At 47.8% G+C, this 22721-nt stretch overlaps 2 protein-coding genes across 2 annotated transcripts in view; both read left to right on the top strand.

The window, feature by feature from the left end:
* Positions 1–22721, top strand: part of LOC132828622 (zinc finger protein 850-like) — a 75205-nt gene that overhangs the window by 24216 nt on the left and 28268 nt on the right. The window lies entirely within an intron of this gene.
* On the top strand, positions 1388–22003 carry LOC132828707 (gastrula zinc finger protein XlCGF26.1-like). The gene is made up of 2 exons (XM_060845790.1): positions 1388–3165; positions 20910–22003. Exons 1-2 carry the CDS (start codon positions 2205–2207, stop codon positions 21776–21778), a joined length of 1830 nt encoding a protein of 609 aa, XP_060701773.1. The 5' UTR covers positions 1388–2204; the 3' UTR covers positions 21779–22003.

Genomic DNA, 22721 nt, shown 5'->3' with positions numbered 1-22721 from the left:
ACATTATAAAGAGGTTTATAAAATCATGAGGGGCATCAATCGGGGGAATAGCCGAGGTTTTTTCTCTGGGTGGGGAAGTCCAGAACTAGACCGAAGGGGCAACCTTTTCACACAGAGGATGGTGTGTGTGTTGAATGAGCTGTAGGAGGAAGTGGTGGAAGCTGGTACAATTACAACATTTAAAAGGCATCTGCTTAGGTGTATGAATTGGAAGGGTTTGGAGGGATATTGGCCAAAAGCTGGCAAATGGGATGAGATTAATTTGAGATATCTGATCAGCACTATTAAATTGGACCAAAGGGTCTGTTTCTGCGATGTGCCATTCTATGATTCGATGACTTCAATTTTAAAAATTCACACTTTTTATTCATTCCCTAGTATTATCTTTTCCATTTTTATAAGTTGAAAATAGTTTCCAACAGACAGACCAGACAAACCCTTCTCCTTCCCGATTCAAAAGCTGATGATATTCAGATCCTGATGCATTGAGTGACTGCCTGCCAGATCTTGCTGTGATGTTTAAGGTCCAACCTGCAGTCTCGTTCAATATACCTGTAAATGGAGTTTACAATATATAAAAAAAGGCCTTACATTTCAGTCCAGGATAAGAATAAGAGACAAAAAAACCCTGCAGATGCTGGAATCCAAAATAGCCAGGAGATGAACATTTCTCTGGTCTGAATTTGATATGTACAATTCTCCCCACCACCCGAGACAAAGAAATTGTTCCACATTGCCCCTATTAAAGATGGCGACCGAAGAAGCACCCTGCAGAATATTGCCCCCAACCAAGATGGCGCCTGCGCCCCGCAGCTTTTTGCTGCCAATTCGATACATAAAAGTTTCTCGTTAGGTTCTGGCGGCCTGTACGGGCGTTTCTGGGACCTTCTAGTCTGCACTGGCACCGCTCCTCTCCTTTTACCATTTCCGAAACCCCGAAGGTTCTTGCAGTCCTCAGTCGCGGGGACGGTGGCGAGTCACGTGCTGCTCGGGCGTCCTCTTACCCGGATCGGCCGGAGGACCAGCAGCGCGCACTGGGTCCTCCAGCCCCGCCTCTCTCCTGCCGACTGGTTCGCGGACCAGCCGAATGCACTCCTGTGTCCTCCAGCACCGCCCTATTCCCTCCTTATTGGTTGGAGGACCGGCCGCACACCCCTTGGTCTTCCAGCCCCGCCCCCTTTCTCCCATTGGTTGGAGGACCAGACACCGGCAAACACACCCATCCTCAGCCCTCCAGCCCCGCCCCATTCCTTCCTGATTGGTTGGAGGACCAGCGGCGCCGAAGGTCCTCCTGGCTCGACCGCTCCCTTTCTATTGGTTGGGGACGGCCGTCAATCACCCATTGTGACCTGGCGTGGACCCTGGAAGTGAAGACAAGCGGGCGCGCGGAAATTGGCAGCCAGGGCAAATCCAGGGGAGCGGTCTGGAGCAGGCGGCTGGGCTGGGCAGGGCAGAAAGCTGCATTAAACATCTTTTATTCCTGATGAAGGGCTTTTGCCCAAAACTGCACCTCGGATGCTGCCTGAACTGTTGTGCTCTTCCAGCACCACTAATCCAGAACCTGGTTTCCAGCATCTGCAGTCATTGTTTTTACCTAGTTAAAAACCTTCAGTCTATCCCGAATGAGAGGATACCAGCTCCTTCCGCCTGAGGGTCGACCTGGGTCACCAAGCACCACCAAGCATCAGGAGCTGGGAAGCCGACCAGACTCAAGTGTGAGACTCGAAAACTGAAATAGACGGTGGCATGGGGTTGAGATGTCCCTGGAAGGACGAGGGAACTTCTGTTGCTAAGAGACTTGCAGCTTCAGGTGAACAACAGAGGGAAACAGAAAGTCGAGTTGTCCGAGCTGAATTTCCACCCCCTACCTGCAGTGATGACCTTTGTAAACTCCTTGTGTTGGAATTAGAAGGGGAGCATTTCCAGATGGGAAATGCAAACCAAGCGCCAGGTCAAGGTCATCAGAGCCTCAATGTCATCCATTTCTGAATGTGGAAAGAGAGATGTTTGTGGGAAAACATTCTGAGTGTCACTGTGACTGGTGGACACTGACACGGACACCTGAAAGAGACTGTTGCGACAAAATGTTTTAACTCACCTGAAAAAACCTAACTGATCGCAGCAGGAAAAACTGTACATGTGTTCTGTGTGGATGAGGACTCAACTGATCATCCTACCCGGAAAGTCACCAGGGTGCTGGCACCATGGAGAAACCATGGAAATGTGATGATTGTGGGAAGGGATTTAGTTATCCTTCCCAGCTGGACGTTCACCGGCGCAGTCACACGGGGGAGAAACCGTGGAAATGTGGAGACTGTGGGAAGGGATTCAATTACCCATCCCAGCTGGGAATTCATCAGCGCAGTCACACCGGGGAGAAACCATGGAAATGTGGAGACTGTGGGAAGGGTTTCAATTGCCCGTCCCAACTGGAAACACATCGACGCAGTCACACTGGGGAAAGACCGTTTGCCTGCTCAGAGTGTGGCAAGGGCTTCACTAAACTGTCCAATCTCACTGTCCACCAGCGTGTTCACACTGGAGAGAGGCCTTTCACCTGCCCTGTGTGTGGGAAGGGATTTGCATTGTTAGCCAGCCTGCAGGGGCACCAGCGTGTTCATACAGGAGAGAAGCCATTCAGCTGCACTTCCTGTGGAAAGAGTTTCAGGTATTCGTCCACACTCATTGAACACCAGCGAGTTCACACTGGGGAGAGACTCTTCACTTGTACCGAGTGCGGGAAGGGATTTACTCAGTCATCCACCCTACTGAGGCACCAGCAGGTTCACGGTGGGGAGAGGCCATTCACCTGCTCCGAATGTGGGAAGGGATTCACACAGTTATCCCACCTGCTCACGCACCAGCGCATTCACACCAATGAGAAGCCCTTCCTCTGCACTCGCTGTGGAAGGAGTTTCAGACATTCAGGCAGCCTCACCTCACACCAGCGCGTTCACACCGGGGAGAGACCATTCAGCTGCTCTGTGTGTGGGAAATCATTCACCGAGTTATCCAGCCTCATTTCTCACCAGCGACTGCACACAGGGGAGAGGCCGTTCAGTTGCTCGGAGTGCGGGAAGGGATTCACTCAGTTGTCCCACCTACTGTCGCACCAGCGAGTCCACACTGGGGAGAGACCGTTCATCTGCGCTCACTGTGGAAAACGTTTCCGGCATTCAGGCAGCCTAACTGAACACCAGCGCATGCACAGTGAGGAGCAGTTGTTCACCCCCACTGAACACGGGGAAGGATTCACTCAGCGAACGAACCCAGTGGTACCCCAGTGAGTACACGAGTTGGATTCTGCTACTGCTCCTGTTAATCACATCCAGCGCTGAACTGTGTTGATTCTTTCCCATTTAGGAGTTTGTTTTGTGCTGATGTTAGTAATGGGGCCAGATTTCAATATTCTCGATCTGTGGCTGATTGTGTTTCTAAGACTGCAGTGTCCCTTTTAAGGATTGCTGTCTGTGTGACCTTCCCCCATAATTCGTCAGCCCGCATCAGAAATTACTTTAGCCCTGTATCATTGAATCATTACTTCGATCTTAAACTGACCGTTTGTTTCAATGTCCTTCAATTTTGTGCGTGAAAGGTTCCCTCTCTCATTAGAAAGTGCTGCTGAATCTGTGCTGATGATTCTTGCTGACTTGCACATTGCACAGCAGCATCTCCATTATCCAGCATGAAGAGAAGGAATGGGATTTGGGAGTCTGTAAATGTTTTCCTCCCATCTCATACAGAAATCCTTTTTGATACTGGAATAGTGACACATTGAATCAATGTAGCAGTCTGGGAAATCGCTGCCTAATAAATTTATAAACTCTGAAGAGACACCTGCAGCATTGTGGAGATCGCTGTATCTCTCTCATATGAGAAGAGCATCCATGTGCCTGTAATCTATGCCCAGGACCTGTCTCTAACACAGGCCGTGAAACAAGACATATCTAACTTTGACATGATTGGATTTCCTAAGCCATGTGGGTTTAAAATCTTACCTTGTGGGCCCGTCTGTCTCGAGGTACTGATGTTCCGGGTGGCCTCTGACACCGTCCGATTGTAACTGTCCGTTTGGCTCCTGCTGACTACACCAATATTGTTGTCCCGTCGCCCCCTCCCCTCAGTCGAAGCAAAACGCTCAGATACACAGTGTAGTTTTACCTCCTTCAACTTTATTCCGGACCCTGGAGGGAGAGAGAATGATCGCCCATTTGCACTGGGACATGAGTTCACAGTCTTCACTGGAAGAGCAGTTTCTCAATGAACTACATAGTCATTTTACAGGGACAAGCATCCAGATAAGGCAACATACATATTAATTAGGTGACCGTTGCAATCAACAGATATCAGCAGCAGAAAGCAAGCTCTTTACCATTACACAATGAATGTTCTTAACCTTGTTAACTGGATTCATACATTGGATACATTTCCCCTTGTTAACTGACTTTGCATACCAAATGCTTCCAATATTGTTAAATGGCTGTACATAATGACTGCTTTTCCACCTTGTTAACCCATTACCCTTGCATCCAGAACCCCATTGTTAACTGTAAGTTCTTTCTTGATCTGAGTCATGCTCAGCTGAATCTCTTGTTTCACAAAACTCAGAACTTAAACTCTTTCTCTGCCTGCTTATACCCTATACACATTCTCACCACTAGCTACAGAGACCAACTCTTCCTCTGTGTCTGAAGACTTCATATAATCCCTACAATGTGGAAACGGGTCCAGTAAGTCCACACCGAAGAGTAACCTACCCAGACCCATTCCCTTGCCCCGTTAGTCTACATTTGCCCCTGACTAATTCACCTAGCCTATACTTCCCTGAACATTATGGGCAATTTAGCACAGCCAGTTACCCTAGCCTGCACACCTTTGGATTGTGTGAGGAAACCGGAACACCCGGAGGAAGCCCACGCAGACTCCACACGTTCAGTCTGTCCGAGGCTGGAATTGAACCTGGGCCCCTGGTGCTATGAGGCAGCAGTGCTAACCACTGAGCCACCGTGTCTCTTGGATCAGTAAACCATTCTCACCTGTTTTCCCGTCTCTCTATCTCATGCATCTTTTGAAATATTGTTACTGAATGAACAGCCTTTTAAGATGGCTTCATGACAATTTATTTGGATAGTCTGAGGATTGAAAACATTGCTGCTTACTCTGTGCAGTTCCAGTGGATATGTTATACAAAAGATATTCAAGCAGTGGAGAGGGAGCAGAAAATGATACCAGAAATGTGTGGGCTTGCAGAGCAGTAAAGGCTTGACAGGCCGGGTCTGTACTCACGAGAAAAGAAGGCTGAGAGGGTGATTTGAAACAGGCCTTAAAAATTAGGCTGCATTTGCTGACACCCAGGAGCCTGTGCATTATTCCCTGCACATTTTGACTGCGTGCATTATTCCCTAGACACCTGTGAGTGTGCATGCACAGTTGCCTCACAGTTCCAGTTTCTGCCTTAACGTTATGACAGGTTTTGACTGAATGGATACAGAGAGAATTTTTCACATTATGAGAAGGAGCATCAATAATTGCCAACACATCCAGTAGAGAATTCAGGAACAAAAAAAACAGCTTCTTTTACCCAGAGTGTGGTGAGAATGTGGAACATTCTTTACAGAGCGTGTTTAAAGTGAACAATATGCATGTGTTTACAGGAACCTAGACAAGCAGGAGGGAGAGGGTTACAGTGGTAGATCTTGATGAGGTAAGATGGGAGGAGCAAAAACAAATTGCTGGAGAAGCTCAGCAAGTCTGACACCATCCGTAGACAGAAATCAGAGTTACTGTTTCAGGCCAAGTGACTTGCTCAGAACATGGGAATAGGCCTATTTGGAGCATTAACACTGACGTGGACTTGGCTGTGTTGAATCTCAGCAGCATGCATCTGGTCTAATTACCTCCTGAAGGTTCTGGTTCTATTTCTCCGTCTCTGTCCCCTTCTCCTGGACTGTCTAAGCAGCAGTAACAGGGTAAACTCTGTTTCCCCGCATATGTTTGATTCTGCTGTTACTGCGAATGTATGTTGCATCCAGAACTGTGCCATTCTGACAGCTGGGGTCTATTTCCGCCAGTGTTCGTAAGTGGGCTCATATCTTAGCATTGTTAAATAAATCAGGTTATTTCAAACCCGCAGTCTGTCAAGCCCTCGATTGCTTTAGGATCACAGCAAACTAATTTGTCTCTTTGACGACTCAATTTTCGGATCGTTTTTCTAACTCTAGATTATCTCAGTTCTCTTACCTTTGGGTTGCTCTCATAGTGAAATCTCAGCTCTTCCAGAGATCCTGTCAGTATCTTCACATTCTGAAGGTGACTTTGGTGTTAAACAGAAACAAGGCGGGAAGAAATAATCCATACTTTACCAAGTGCCCATTGACACTGTGTGGTTTATTTCTAACTTCAAATGTTCCCCACCCCTGATGTGAAGCCGACTGTCAGAGACATTTGCTGTGATTTTGAATAGGGCTGTCACATTTACAATCTGAGAGTCCTTTAGTCTCACTCCAATGTAAGGAGGATGGGAAAGTTGTCACCAGAGCCTCTGCCAGTGCTGTGAGAAGGCTACTGCCTGTCACTGAACACCAATTCCTCAACAGGAGGACCAGCCTCTGGAATGGCCTCATGTGTATTCCTGTTTCCTGTTGCTATGGAGGGCGATTATTGAGAAACAATGGGATATTGTGATGTCACCCAGTCCTGCTGCCATTATTGAGAAACAATGGGGTATTGTGATGTCACCCAGTCCTGCTGCCATTATTGAGAAACAATGGGGTATTGTGATGTCCCCCAGTCCTGCTGCCATTATTGAGAAACAATGGGGTATTGTGATGTCCCCCAGTCCTGCTGCCATTATTGAGAAACAATGGGGTATTGTGATGTCACCCAGTCCTGCTGCCATTATTGAGAAACAATGGGGTATTGTGATGTCCCCCAGTCCTGCTGCCATTATTGAGAAACAATGGGGTATTGTGATGTCCCCCAGTCCTGCTGCCATTATTGAGAAACAATGGGGTATTGTGATGTCACCCAGTCCTGCTGCCATTATGTCACACGGACTGTTCGATAACAGCAGAGTCATTGTATTGTAAACCAGTTTATTCAATACATCAGCTATAGAAATTGCTGGAGGAACCCTGCAGGTCTGGCAGCATCTAGAGAGAAAGCAGTTAACAGTTCAATTCCAGTGACCCTTCGTCAGAACGAGTGGGGTTTTAGACCTCTAAATGGGATTAGCAGAAAAGAAAAGTGATGTAGTACGTGATATTCAGGAGGCATGTTCAAAATTATGAAGGTGAACCATTGTTCACATATGCCTGAGGCCATGGGAGTAGCAACTTGCTCATTTGGGATGTATTGGACAACAGTCATAGAGATGTAGAGCAGAGAAACAGACCCTTCGGTCCAACTCGTCCATGCTGACCAGGTATCGCAACCTAACCTAGTCCCACCTGTCAGTACCCAGTCCATATCTCTCCAAACCCTTCCTATTCATATACTCTTCCAGATGCCTTTTAAATACTGTAATTGTACCAACCTCCACCACTTCCTCTGGCAGCTCATTCCATACCCATACCACCCTCTGTGTGAAAAGGTTGTCCCTTTGGTCCCTTTTAAATCTTTCCCCTCTCACCCTAAACCTATGCCCTCTAGTTCTGGACTCCACCACTCCAGGGAAAAGACTTTGTCTGTTTGTCTTATCCATGTCCCTCCTGATTATTCCAAAAGTGGCCTGATCAGTGTTCTGTACAGCCCCAACGTGACATCCCAACTCCTGTACAATGCACTTATCAACATAGGAAAACATACCAAATGCCACCTTCACTATCCTATCTACTTGTGACTCCACTTTCAAGGAATTAGACATCTGCACCCCAAAGTCTCTCTGTTCAGCAACACTCCCAGGCCCCTACCATTAAATGAATAACCCCTGCCCTGATTTGATTGGATTAGACTCCCTACAGTGTGGAAACAGGCCCTTTGGCTCAACAAGTCCACCTCGACTCTCTGAAGAGTAACCCACCCAGACCCATTTCCCCTCTGACTAATGTACCTATGGGCAATTTAGCATGGCCAGTCCACCATGACCTGGACATCTTTGGACTGTGGGAGGAAACTGGAGTACCCGGAGGAAACCCATGCAGACACGGGGAGAATGTGCAAACTCCACACAGACAGTCGCCCAAGGCTGGAATCGAACCTGGGACCCTGATGCTGTGAGGCAGCAATGCTAATCCCTGAGCCACCGTGCTGCCCTCCCCCTCACTGAAATGCAAAAGCACACATTTGTCTAAATTAAACTCCATCTGCCAGTCATTGGCCAATCTGAGTATTCTGAGACAACCTTCTTCAGTGTCTACTACACCACCAAAGTTTGGTGTAATCTGCAAATTTACTAAACATTCCTCCAATATTCACTTCCAAATCATTTGTATAAATGAAAAAAAACAGTGGACTCAGCACCGATCCTTGCGGCACACCACTGGTCACAGGCCTCCAGTCTGAAAAACAACCCTCCACCTCCTATCTTCCAGCCAATTTTGTATCCCAATAGCTAGCGTTCCCTGGATTCTATGTGATCTAACCTTGCTAACTGGTCTACCAAACGGAACCTTGTTGAATGCCTTGCTGAAGTCCATATAGACAAATTTCCCCTGCTCTGCCTTCATCAATCATCTTTGTCACTTCTTCAAAAACTCAATCAAGTTTGTGAGACACTATTTCGACACACAAAGCTACGTTGACTATCCCTATCAGTCTTTGCCTTTCCAAATACATGTACATCCTGCCCCTCAGGATTCCCTTCAACAACTTACTCAGTACTGATGCCAGGCTCACCGGTCCATAGTTCCCTGGTTATTCCTTACCATCTTTCTTAAATATTGGCACCACATTAGGCACCTTCCAGTCTTCTGACACATCACGTGTAGCAAGGAGTCCAGCAATGACTTCCTTAGCTACCTACAATGTTCTAGGATCAGATCCCAAGAATTTAAGACGTCCAGTACCACCTTCATTGTAATGTGGATATCACTGTTTATTTCTCCAAATTCTCTGGCTTTCAAATCCTTCTCCACAGTAAACACAGCACAGTGGCTCAGTGGTTAGCACTGCTGCCTTACAAGGCCAGGGACCCGGGGTCTATTCCAGCCTTGGGCGACTGTGTGGGGTTTGCACATTCTCCCCGTGTCTGTGTGGGTTTCCTCCGGGTGCTCCAGTTTCCTCCCACAATCCAAAGGTATTTAGGTTAGGGTGGAATCACTGTGCTAAATTGCCTGTAGTGTACAGGAATGTGTAGGTTAGGCACATTAGTCAGGGTAAATAGAACATAGAAGGATACAGCGCAGTACAGGCCCTTCGGCCCTCGATGTTGCGCCGACCGAATCCTACCTAACCTATACTAGCCCAATAACTTCCAAATGCCTATCCAATGCCCGCTTAAATGACCATAAAGAAGGAGAGTTCACCACTGATACGGGCAGGGCATTCCATGAACTCACAACCCGCTGTGTGAAGAATCTACCCCTAACATCTGTCCTATACCTACCACCCCTTAATTTAAAGCTATGTCCCCTAGTAACACCTGACTCCATTAGCGGTAAAAGGTTCTTAGTATCTACCCTATCTAAACCCCTAATCATCTTATACACTTCTATCAGATCTCCCCTAAACCTTCTCTTCTCCAATGAGAACAGCCCCAAGTGCCTCAGCCTTTCCTCATAAGATTTTCCTACCATTCCAGGCAACATCCTGGTAAACCTCCTCTGCACTCGTTCTAAAGCTTCCACATCCTTCCTATAGTATGGCGACCAAAACTGCACACAATACTCCAGATGAGGCCGCACCAGAGTCTTATACAACTGCAACATGACCTCAGGACTCCGGAACTCAATTCCTCTGCCAATAAAGCCCAGTACACCATATGCCTTCCTCACAGCACTATTTACCTGGGTGGCAACTTTCAGAGATCTGTGTACATGGACACCAAGATCCCTCTGCTCATCCACACTACCAAGTAGCCTACCATTAGCCCAGTAATCCATCATCTTGTTATTCCTACCAAAGTGAACGACTTCGCACTTAGCTACATTGAATTCCATAAAGCTACATTGAATTCCATAAAGTAGAGTAATAGGGTAGGAGAATGGGTCGGTGTGGATTGGTTGGGCCAAATGGCCTGTTTTCACACTGCAGGGATTCTGTGAATACTAAGGCAAGATATTCATTGAGTATCTCCACCATCTCCTACAGTTCCACATGTTCCACGCAGCCCTTTCTGATCTTTAAGGAGCCCTATTCTTTCTCTTGTTACTCCTTCTTAATATATTTGTAAGATCCCTATGGATTCTCGTTAAGGCCTATTTGCCAAAGGGATCTAATGTCCCCTTTTTATCTCCTTATTTCCCCCTTGAGCATATTTCTACTGCCCTTGTAGTTCTTGAGGGACTCATTCAATCCCAGCTTCTATATCTGCCATATGCCTCCTTTTTCTTCACCAGAGCCTACTCATCCAGCATTCCCTGCAGCTACCAACCGTGCCTTTCACACTCATAGGAACAGACTGCCTCTGGACTCCCGTTAACGTATTTTTGAAGGCATCCCACTTCTCAACCATCCCCTTGCCTGCGCTTAGCCTCTCCCAATCAGCTTTTGAAAGTTCTTACCTAATGCCAGCAAAATTCCAATTTGGAAATGTTAACTTTTAGATCTGGTCTATCTTTTCCAAATAAAATTAATTTTAAAACAAATAGGATCATGATCATTGGTTCCAAAGTGCTGCCCCGCTGACACCTGACTCACCTGCCCTGCCTTATTTCCCAAGAGCAGCTCAAGTTTTGCACCTTCTCTACTTAATCACTTAATCAGTAAACTTTCCTGTTCGTACTGAACAAATTCGTCTCCATCCAAGCCCTCAACGCTACGGCAGTCCCATTGTTTGGAAAGTTAAAATTCCCTATCATTGCTACCCTATTATTCTTATAGATATCTGAGATCTCCTTGCTTCTCAATTTCCTGCTGACTACTGAGGTTGCGGGGGGGGGGGGGCTACAGTACAATCCCAATCAAGTGATCACCCCTTTCTTATTTCTGATGCAAATAACCTTCAGTGAACATACTCCAAGAAATATCCTCCCGAAGTGCAGTCATTGTCCCTCACCAAAAACACCACTCCCCCTCCTCTCTTACCCGCTATCCTTTATATCCTTCCTATAGCATTTATACCCTGGAGTATAAATGTCCTGTCCATCCCTGTTTCTGTCATAGCTATGATATTCCAATCCCATATATCCAACTGGTATCATCTGCCTTACCAGGTAGGCCTGTTGCATTGAAATTATTGCAGTACAATTTATCGGTATTACCTCATTCTCAGCCTAACTCTTGCCTCCCTTCACTATTTGACTTGGTCCTCTCTTCAACTATACCAGCCCCAGTTTTATCTCTTTTCTCGCTATCATTTTGGGTCCCACTGCTCCCCATCCTCCCCTCCCGCTAACTATCTTAAAGCCCCCCCGAGCAGTCCTAGCGAGTCTCCCGCCAGGATATGAGTAGGGAAGTCTTACTGCAACCCACCCAAGTTGCGGGTGAGCACACTTGTGGAGCAGTTGATGGTGCCCTTGTTTCAGGAAAGATATTATTTCTTTGGAGGCAGTTCAGAAAAGGTTCACGAGGATGGGTGTGAAGCGTTTTGGAATTTAGAATGAGAGGTGATTCCATTGAAGCATAAAAGATTCTTAAGGAACTAGAAAGGAACTCAAAATGTTGAGAAGATGCTCCCCCTCAAGGAGTCCAGGACCCAAAGGCAGAGTCTCAGGATAAAATGAGTGCCAATTTACGACTGAGATAAGGATGAATTGCTTATCTCAGAGAGCTGAGAGTCTTTGGAACTCCTTGCCACATAGAGCCGTGGGGGCACAGTCCTTGTGTATATTTAAGGCTGACACAGATTCTTGAATTATGGGTAAAAGGGTAGAAAAGCGGGCCTGAGGATTGTCAGATCGACCAGGTTCTTATTGAATAATGGAATAGGCTTGACGGGCTGAATGGTTGAATCCTGTTCCTTTTTGTATGGTCACTGAAGTGAAATTGCTCCTTTCAAATCTTTGTTCTAATTCATAGTAGACAAACAGGAGGCTAGAAAAAAAAAACACAGCATGCCAGGATGTGGCAGGAGTAAGGTTTGGGTGGGAACAGTAGCGGAATGGTGAGGTAGTGATTGGTGGACGCAGGTAGTGGGTATGATCTGGTTGGTCGATGTGTGCAATGAATGGAAGGGAGGAAGTGGGATTGGAAAGGGGGCCAGGGAATGGGTGGGAATGTCATTTGAAATTAAGAGAACTCAACACTGATTTCAAATAATCTTCCCCAGGCTCTATTTCCACTATTCTTGTTCACCTTCACTACGTCACCAGTCTGCTATTTCCCCACCTCTGTATCTGTAGCCACCCTTACCCACACATCTAGTCCTGAAATGGGTAAATACCCCAAACGTTGACCTCTCCACTTCCTGATGGAGATGCTACCTGGCTTGCTGTTTTACCAGCCTACAGCTTATCCACTTTGGGGTCCAGCATCTGCAGTTTTTTTTGTGTCTCTTGTTCCAAAGGGTAACCTTTTGTTACTCAGGCCCGCCTCCCATTCACTCCTATTGGTTGGGGGACTGGCGGGTCATGATGTGGCTGCACAGGACATTGGTTAGGCCATTTTTGGAACATTGTGTATAATTCTGGATGCCCTCCTATTGGAAGGATATTAGATCAGATTCCCTGCAGTGTGGAAACAGGCCCTTCAGCCCAACAAGTCCACACCGACCCTCTGAAGAGTAACCCACCCAGACCCATTTCCCTCTGACTAATGCACCGAACACTATGGGCAGTTTGGAATGGCCAATTCACCTGGCCTTCACATCTTTGGACTGCAGGAGGAAACTGACGCAGACACTGGGAAAATGTCCAAACTCCACAAAGGCGGTCGTCCAAAGTTGGAATCGAACCCGCATCCCTGGCGCTGTGAGGCAGCAGTGCTAACCACTGAGCCACCATGCTGCCCTCAAGTATCATGAAACTTGAAAGGGTTCAGAAGAGATTTACAAGGATGTTGCCAGGGTTGGAGGATCTGAACTACACAGAGAGGCTGAATAGGCTGGGGCTGTTTTCCCTGGAGTGGCGGAGGCTGAGGGGTGACTGTATAGAGGTTTATAAAATCATGAGGAGCATGGAAAGGGTAAATAGACAAGATCTTTTCCCTGGAGTGGCGGAACCAGAACTTTAGGGTGAGTGGGGAAAGATTTAAAAGGGACCTAAGGGGCAACTTTTTCACACAGAGGGTGGTACGTGTATGGAATGAGCTGCCAGAGGAAATGGTACCAGAGGCTGGTACAATTGCAGCATTTAAAAAGCAGCTGGATGGGTATATGAATAGGAAGGGTTTGGACGGATGTGCGCCAAATGCTAGCAAATGGGAGTAGATTAGGTTAAGGATATCTGGTCAGCATGGACGAGTTGGCCAAGGGTCTGTTCCTGGGCTTGACATCTCAATGGCTGTGTGACGCTGACCAGGGACTCCACGGTCCCGCCCCCTTTCCCAATTGGTCCGGAGCTGCTGTCAATCAGCCGTGACCGCGTGGGGCACGGTCACCGTTTGCGCGCATGCGCGGGCGCCATCTTCCCTCTGACCGTGAATGACGCGTTTCCCGAATCCGCAAAGGGTGAGACCCGGGCGGATCTGAGGGAGCGATGGGTGAGCGGAGAGGGTTCGAGAACAATTTGTGACGGCCGAGTAAGAAACTCCATGTTCCTTCACCCACCACCCCCAACCAATTCGGAAGACGGCTCCCCGGGCTTCCTCCGGCGATAGGCCTCCGATGGTGGGGGAGGTGTGGAGGTGACGGCCGCCATCTTTATTCGGGTCACAAGGCAGCAGGGCGAATGCGCAGCCGCCATCTTTGTAGGGGGCAATGTTTGGAATGAATGGGCGGGGCTTGCTGCCCATTGTTCAGGATGGAGACAACTTGTCCTTCAGGATGGAGACAACTTGTCCATCAGGCTGCATTAGCCTTTCACACCCAGTGTCTTGTTGACGAGGCAGAGCAGGAGCACAGAAGCAAAGAAAAGGAAGAAACTCCTGCTTTCTGGATTCCGCCACCCGTTGGGCTGTACTGTCCTAGATGTCCAAAGGTCTGTGGATCTGTTCAGTCACATGTAGACCCAGGGCAGAAACTCACCATCCTGAGGAGAGGTCAACCTCGAATCGAAGAGCAGCCAATCATGTCGAGGGGTAATGTGCGTGTATATTCATACAGGGACAGGGGATGGGGATTTTGTGAATACCTGTCCGGAAGCGATTTTGACGGAATTTGCAAACTTCTTTTACAGGATGTTACAAGTTGATTCACAGCCGAGAAACTGCAACCAGACGCCACATCAAAATCTGACATAATCGCTCAATTAATCAGGATACTATCAGCCTTCGAGTGTAAGCATTGGTCATTACTGCTTAATACATAAGTTGCTTCTTTGCATTTCCTCTGCACCTCTTTACACAAAGCTTACGTTGCATCAATAATCATAAACTGTTACAGCACAGTGGGAGGTCATTTGACTCACTGTGTCCACCAGATATACAGGGACACTTGTTAAACTAATCCCATTTTCTGGCTCTGCAGGTTATGGCAATGTAGTGACTATTGAAACATTACTTAAATTCAGGCAGTTGAGTTTCAGATTCCCATAACCTCTAAGTGAAGACATTTCTATTCCAATTCTCTCTTAGCTTTGTAACCCTTACCTGTAATTCTCCCTCTGGCTGCAGAGGTCACTTGCTACCTGTGGAACTTTGGAGTATTTCACTTTTGCACAGCCATGCTGCTTAAAGGGAACATATACTTCAATCTATGTCCCCTGTTTACTGAACCCTCCACCAATTTTTAATCTTATGCACCACTGTGAGAACACTACTTGCCCTCACCATTCCATGGAAGGTAACCCCAGCCTATCCAATTGTTAGAAACACAATTATCAAAATTAACTGAGACCACCGAAAATCTGGAAACAAGACAATTTATTTACGAACTTGCAAGTCAGGGCCCATAAGCTTGCTAAAGCGAATGAGCAAAGTGCATTGGGATACATGTACAGTTATACCTTTTGAGCTGCATGAGGTCACCTCTCCTCCCACCTTGTATTATCCAACCATCTTAGCTGTCGCTACGTGACTTCTCTGTATTATCTAAATTAAACTCTATGTCTGTTGTTCGCCGAGCTGGGAATTTGTGTTGCAGATGTTTCGTCCCCTGTCTAGGTGACATCCTCAGTGCTCGGGAGCCTCCTGTGAAGCGCTTCTGTGATCTTTCCTCCAGCATTTGTAATGGTTTGTCTCTGCCGCTTCCAGTTGTCAGTTCCAGCTGTCTGCTGCAGTGGTCGGTATATTGGGTCCACGTCGATGTGCTTATTGATTGAATCTGTGGATGAGTGCCATGCCTCTAGAAATTCCCTGGCTGTTCTCGGTTTGGCTTGTCCTATAATAGTAGTGTTGTCCCAGTCGAATTCATGTTGCTTGTCATCTGCGTGTGTGGCTACTAAGGATAACTGGTCGTGTCGTTTCGTGGCTAGTTGGCGTTCATGGATGCAGATCGTTAGCTGTCTTCCTGTTTGTCCTATGTAGTGTTTTGTGCAGTCCTTGCATGGGATTTTGTACATTACATTGGTTTTACTCATGCTGGGTATCGGGTCCTTCGCTCTGGTGAGTTGTTGTCTGAAGGTGGCTGTTGGTTTGTGTGCTGTCATGAGTCCCAGTGGTCGCAGTAGTCTGGCTGTCAGTTCAGAAATGCTCTTGATGTATGGTAGTGTTGCTAGTCCTTTGAGTTGCAGCATGTCCTCGTTCCGTTGTCTTTCCCTTAGGCATCTGTTGATGAAATTGCGGGGGTATCCGTTTTTGGCGAATACATTGTATAGGTGTTCTTCTTCCAGTTCTGCAGTTCTGGTGTACTGCAGTGTGTTGTGGCCTTTTGAACTCACCAGAATGAAGGACCCAATACCCAGCATGAGCAAAACCAATGTGGTGTACAAAATCCCATGCAAGGACTGCACAAAACACTACATAGGACAAACAGGAAGACAGCTAACGATCCGCATCCATGAACACCAACTAACCACGAAATGACATGACCAGCTATCCTTAGTAGCCACACACGCAGATGACAAGCAACATGAATTCGACTGGGGCAACACTACTATTATAGGACAGGCCAAACTGAGAACAGCCAGGGAATTCCTAGAGGCATGGCACTCATCCACAGATTCAATCAATAAGCACATCGACCTGGACCCAATATACCGACCACTGCAACGGACAGCTGGAACTGCCAACCAGAAGCGGTAGATTCAAACCACTACAAATGCCGGGGGAAAGATTACAGAACCGCTTCACAGGAGGCTCCCAAGCACTCAGGATGTCACCTAGACAGGGGACGAAACGTCTGCAACACAAATTCCCAGCTCGGCGAACAGAACCACAACAACGAGCACCTGAGCTACAAATCTTCCCACAAACTTTGAAAACTCTATGTCTGTTTTCTTAGACATACACTTTAACCAGCGTTATCACATGTTACATTTGTGGTCTCACCTTGTTCCTCTTTTTCCCCTGGGACAAGGGGTTGCTCACCTCTCTCTCCTTGCAGCTGTCTCTCTGCTTGGGCTTATCGTTCTTCTTTTCCACAGGACATACCCTTATCTATCTAGAAGCTTAATATTTGATCTTGCAATTCTCAGACCGTCAGCAGTATTATCTGTCTGCAAAAGCAACGTACTTCTCTATTTCTCACAACTTCCTCCATTCCTTAGTTTGTTAGTTCTGAGTATAACCTTGGTTAAGGATTTGTAAATGCTATCCAGCTTTTACTCATGTAAGCACATTTAAATTCTTATGGTACATAAAACAAACTCAATTCTCTGCAGAAACAACATTCTTTACAGGTATCCCTCACACAATCTTTTGTCATAGCTCAGACCAAGCAGATCCTGGTATTCCAATCAGCTAATAGGAAAAGCTTTCTTTTATTTATCTCATGGAAACCTGTCATAAAGGTGTGCATTTGTACCAAATTTCACCTCAACTTTCTTTGCTCTACCGAGAGTAACCCCGCTTTCATGAACTCGGAATGCAACGATAATCCTTCACCAGCCGTTCTGCTAAATCTCCTCTGTCCCTTCTCAGGCGCCATCTCATGTGAGGTGGCCTCTGGTGAATATGTTTTTCTTTTAGTTTGATGTCATCTTGCAGCAACAATTACACAATGACATCATCCACTCCCTGGGAATTTCCTCAACTGTTAACTGCAAAGATGTGCAAGTTAGGTGAATTGGCCATGCTCAATTGCCCATAGTGCAGGTTAGGTGCATTAGTCAGGGGCAAATATACGGTTGGGGAATGGGTCTGGGTGGGCTACTCTTCGGAGGGTAGTGTAGACCTGTTTGGCTGAAAGATCTGTCCCCACACTGTAGGGGTTCTAATGTTTTTCTGACTCCAGGTCTTTTGATATCTTTCCAGCTGCAGACTCCGCCAGGAGATTTCCAAATTGAAAATGGTGAAATTATTCAAATGGAGTACTTTTGATCATTCATTGACAATTTTAAGCTTTTAAGTGGGCGGCATGGTGGCACAGTGGTTAGCACTTGCTGCCTCACAGCACCAGAGACCCGGGTTCAATTCCCGACTCAGGCGACTGACTGTGTGGAGTTTGCACGTTCTCCCCGTGTCTGCGTGGGTTTCCTCCGGGTGCTCCGGTTTCCTCCCACAATCCAAAGATGTGCATGTCAGGGTGAATTGGCCGTGCTAAATTGCCCGTAGTGTTAGGTAAGGGGTAAATGTGGGGGTATGGGTGGGTTGCGCTTTGGCGGGTCGGTGTGGACTTGTTGGGCCGAAGGGCCTGTTTCCACACTGTAAGTAATCTAATCTAATACTGTCCCCTGTTATCTGTGAGAGTTTCCATGGCGCTGGGGATAGTGCGACTCATTTATTGAGGATCTAAATCCATATCCATCTAAGGCTCTGTTTCATCTCTGCCCTCTCTGATCAACTCTTTGCTGCTGACAAACTACCTTTGGCTCTTATAATGTGCACATATTTAAGCTTTGAGATGTATTTCAGTGATAATTCTGTGTTCACTGTCGATGTAAGTTGTGAATAGGTGTTAAGGAGGCTTCATAAGGATGTAGGCTAAATGCATATGCAAAGATGTGGTAAATGAGGGGCAACCTTTTTAGACAGAAAATGGCTCTGGAATGGCTTCTCCAGATGAAATGGTGGATGGAGGTACAGTTATAACATTAAAGACGCATTTGGATAAGTGCTGAAAAAGAAATGTTTGGAGGGACAGGGCCAAATGCAGGCCTGTGGATGGCTCAATGGTTAGCACTCTGGCCTCACCGCACCAGGGACCTGTGTTCAAGTCCGCTCTTGGGTGACTGTCTGTGTGGAGGTTGTACACTCTCCCCGTGTCTGCGTGGGTTTCCTCCGGGTGCTCTGGTTTCCTCCCACAGCCCAAAGATGTGCAGGTCAGGTGGATTGGCCATGCTAAATTGCCCATAGCATCCGGAGATGTGTAGGTTAGATGGATTAGCCATGAGGAACGCATGGTTACAGAGATTAGATTAGATTTCTTCGGCCCAACAAGTCCACACCGACCCTCCGAAGAGCAACCCACCCAGACCCCTTCACCTAGCAATTCACCGTGGCCAATTCACCCTAACCTGCGCATCTTTGGACTGTGGGAGGAAACTGGAGCACCCGGAGGAAACCCACACAGACACGGGGAGAACATGCAAACTCCGTACAGACAGTCGCCCAAGGCTGGAATCGAACCTGGGACCCTTGTGCTGTGAGGCGGCAGTGCTAACCACTGTGCTGCCCATAAGAGGGTGATGGATCTGGGTGGGATGCTGTTCAATGTGGGCATGATGACCCAAATGGCCTGCTTCCATACTGTGTAGGGAGTCTACGAAGTGGGGCTATTTTAGTTTGGGATTAAGGTCGGCGTGGACTGATTGGACCAAAGGTTTGTTTTCATGTCATGTGACTCTATGATTTTCTAAATGGAATATAATGTAGGAAAGTGTCAAATTGGTAGGAAGAACAAAAAAAAGACATTATCCAAATGGTGAGCGATTGCAATGCCCTTCAATGCAGAAGACTGAGTGTCCTAGTGCGTGAATCACAAAAGATTCCTGTGGAGCTATGACAGGTAAATAGGAAAACAAAGACTGTTATCCCTTATCGCAGGGAATTGAAAACAAAAAGAGGGAGGTTATGCTTCTGTTACACAGCATACTGAAGTACCGAGCACAGGATTGGTATTCTCATTTAAACAAGGCTGTCAAGGGGTACGAGGCAGTTCAGGGAAGGTTTACCAGACTAGACTTATGAGAAAATGGTGGACAGGCTAGTCTTGTACCAGCTGGAGTTTAGAACAATGAGAGAGAGAGGTCACACTCGGCTGAAGTGTGTAGGATCCTGAGTGGCCGTGGCTGTGTCGTTGTGGAGAGGCTATTTTCCACATGGGATCACAGTGCAAATAACTCGAGTGGCCCTTTCAAAACAGAGGTTTGGTGAAGTTATTTTCTCTCTGAGTTGTGGGTCTTCCTGCAAAGGTGATGGAAGCAAAGTCTTTAAAGATTTTTAAGGCAAGACTGAGTAGATTCTAGCGAGTTTGGAGAAGATTTGTAGCTCAGGTTGAGGTTCTGGATGTACCCAGACCCCTTGGCATTATGGTAGCTCACAAACCCACCAACACACTAAAACAGCAGCGAATGAACTTGAAAGACTCCATACAGACAACAAGCAAAACTAATGTCATTTACAAAATACCATGCAAGGATTGTAACAAACACTACTTTGGACAAACAGGCCAGAAAAATAGCCACCAGGATACATGAACACCAACTAGCCATAAAACGACATGACCCTCTCTCACTAGTATCCTTACATGTAGGTAAGGAAGGACACCACTTCAACAGGGACAACACGTCCATCTTAGGGCAAGACAACCCTCCAAAGAGTATCCTCCCACAATCCAAAGATATGCATGTTAGGGTGAATTGGCCATGCTAAATTGCCCACAGCGTTCAGGGATGTGTAGGTTAGGTGCGTTAGTCAGGGGGAAATGTAGATTAATAGGGGAGGGGAATAGGTCTGGGTGGGATACTCTTTGGAGGGTTGGTATGGACTGTTGGGCCCAATGGCCTGTTTCCAAACTGTAGGGATTCCAATCCACCCTGACCTGCACATCTCCGGACTGGGGGAGGAAACCCACCCGGACACCGGGAGAATGTGCAAACTCCACACAGACCAGTTGCCCGAGGCTGGAATCGAACCCGGGTCCCTGGTGCTGTGAGGCAGCAGTGCTCGCCCCTGAGCCACCGTAACCAGGTTCATTCAGAATCAGGTTCACACGCCGTTTTGGTGAGTTCCCGCTCAGCTCTTTTCTCTTGCTTTTTAACTGAATTTAGGGGAGGATTTGCAGCCAGGAACCGGGACCTGGAATGTCCCACCAGGCCCGACGCGCCGTCAGCTCAAACCGCGGTCGGGATTTCGACGTGGGAGGCACATAGTGGCGGAGACACGAGGAGAGAGATCGCACGTCTGTTCTACGTGTGGACGAGGCTTCAGCCGACTGTGTGACCTGGCGAGACACATTCGGTGTCACACCGGGCAGAAGCCATTCACGTGTCCCGTGTGCGGACGTGGCTTCAACCAATCATCCGGCCTGTCTGAACATAAATGCAGTCCGAGCCGGGAGAAGCCGTGGAAATGTGGGGACTGCGGGAAGGGATTCCGAATCCCCTCCGAGCTGGAAGCCCACCGGCGCAGTCACACGGGGGAGAGGCCGTTCACCTGCCCCGAGTGCGGCCGAGGATTCAGTCGGTCATCCACTTTGCAAAAGCACCAGCGGATCCACACCGGAGGGAAGCCGTTCGCCTGCTCCGAGTGCGGGAGGGCATTCGCGCAGTTGCCTGACCTTCGGACCCACCGGCGCGTCCACACCGGGGAGAGGCCTTTCACCTGCGCCGAGTGCGGGAAGGGGTTCGTTCAGTCTTCCACTCTGCAGAAGCACCGGCGGGTTCACACCAGGGAGAGGCCGTTCACGTGCTCCAGGTGCGCGAAGAGATACACTCAGTTATCCGACCTGCTGAGACACCAGTGGGTGCACACCGGGGAGAGGCCGTTCGCTTGCTCCGAGTGCGGGAAGGGATTCACTCAGTCCTCCCACCTGCTGAGTCACCAGCGGGTCCACACCGACAGGAGACCTTACAACTGCCCGGACTGCGGGAAGTGCTTCAAAAGATCTGGGGAGCTGACATGCCATCAACTCACTCACACCGGCGAGAGGCCGTTCCGGTGCTCTCACTGTAAGACTGGGTTCAGGCAGTTGTCTGACCTCACTAAACACCAGCGGGTGCACACCGGGGAGAGGCCGTTCGCTTGCTCCGAGTGCGGGAAGGGATTCACTCAGTCCTCCCACCTGCTGAGTCACCGGCAGGTCCACACCGACAGGAGACCTTTCAGATGCCCGGACTGCGGGAAGTGCTTCAAAAGATCCGGGGAGCTGACACGCCATCAGCTCACTCACACCGGCGAGAGGCCGTTCCGGTGCTCTCACTGCGAGACTGGGTTCAGGCAGCTGTCTGACCTCACCAGACACCAGCGGGTGCACACCGGGGAGAGGCCGTTCTCCTGCTCCGAGTGCGGGAAGGGATTCGCTGAATCAGCCCCCCTCTGCTGACACACCGACGCATTCACACTGGGAAGGGGCTGTTGACCTGCACCAAGTGAGGCAAGAAAGTCACTTGCTCAGCTACCAGGTCACAATCTCACTCCAGTCGTTGGGTTTCGCCGTTATTCAAGTCCAGGAGCCCTGTTCGTTGTTGTCTGCTAAGTGTTACAGAACTCTTGCCTAATTATACCTGTCAGTATTCTGGGGGAAAGTCAAATAAATCAGACATGTGCTTAACACAAGTGTGTCGAGTCTTTTTGACATCTCGAACACAAGTTAGTTCCATGTGAAGATCTGTCCCTCTCCCCTGTCGTCCACTCCAACCCCAAGTAAGAGGAGATCCTCTGTCATTCAGATTGAGACAATCTGCTCATCTGTTACTTCCTAGAGGTGAAACCACAGGGAGTGGCGGAAGTCAGGACCCGGTGACCAGCAAGGCAAATTGATGACACGTTCATTTTATTCCCCAGCTGCACATAGGGCCCATAGAATTCGCTACCACAGAAAGCAGTCGAGCCCAAAACATTGTATGTGACTACACAAAGGAAAGAGTTACAGCAGTTGAAGAGAAAAGGGTTCAAAAGATATGGAGAGGATTTCGAGACACATTTTTAAGGTCAGAGATTTTTAAAAAAAAAGACATGAGGTTCGCATATGGAATGAACTTCCTGAGGAAATGATGGAGGTGGGTATAATTACAATATTTAAAGGCTATTTGGACAAGCACATGAGTAAGAAAGATTTGGAGAGATATGGGGCAGGAGCAGGCAAATGGGACTAGTTTAGTTTGGGATGATGGTTGGCGGGGTCTAGTTGGACCAAAGGGTCTGTTTTTGTGCTGCATGACTCGTGAAGTTGCCATTCACTTACATTCCTACACACAGTGAAGAGATGTTTAAACAGGAGGAGGATTCACAGCCAGGAAATGTAAGTCAGATTTCGTGTCAAGATC

The sequence above is a fragment of the Hemiscyllium ocellatum genome, chromosome 27, assembly GCF_020745735.1.
Source record: "Hemiscyllium ocellatum isolate sHemOce1 chromosome 27, sHemOce1.pat.X.cur, whole genome shotgun sequence".
Lineage (NCBI taxonomy): Eukaryota > Metazoa > Chordata > Chondrichthyes > Orectolobiformes > Hemiscylliidae > Hemiscyllium > Hemiscyllium ocellatum.
Note: the sequence above shows the minus strand (reverse complement) of the source record. Positions and strands in the feature narration are given on the sequence as shown.

Coding starts and splice junctions, on each gene's coding strand:
- LOC132828707 (XM_060845790.1), top strand. CDS start 2,205: ATGGAGAAACCATGGAAATGTGATGATTGTGGGAAGGGATTTAGTTAT. Junction 3,166..20,909: donor CTGCGCTCACTGTGGAAAAC/GTTTCCGGCATT, acceptor AGTGCGGCCGAG/GATTCAGTCGGTCATCCACT.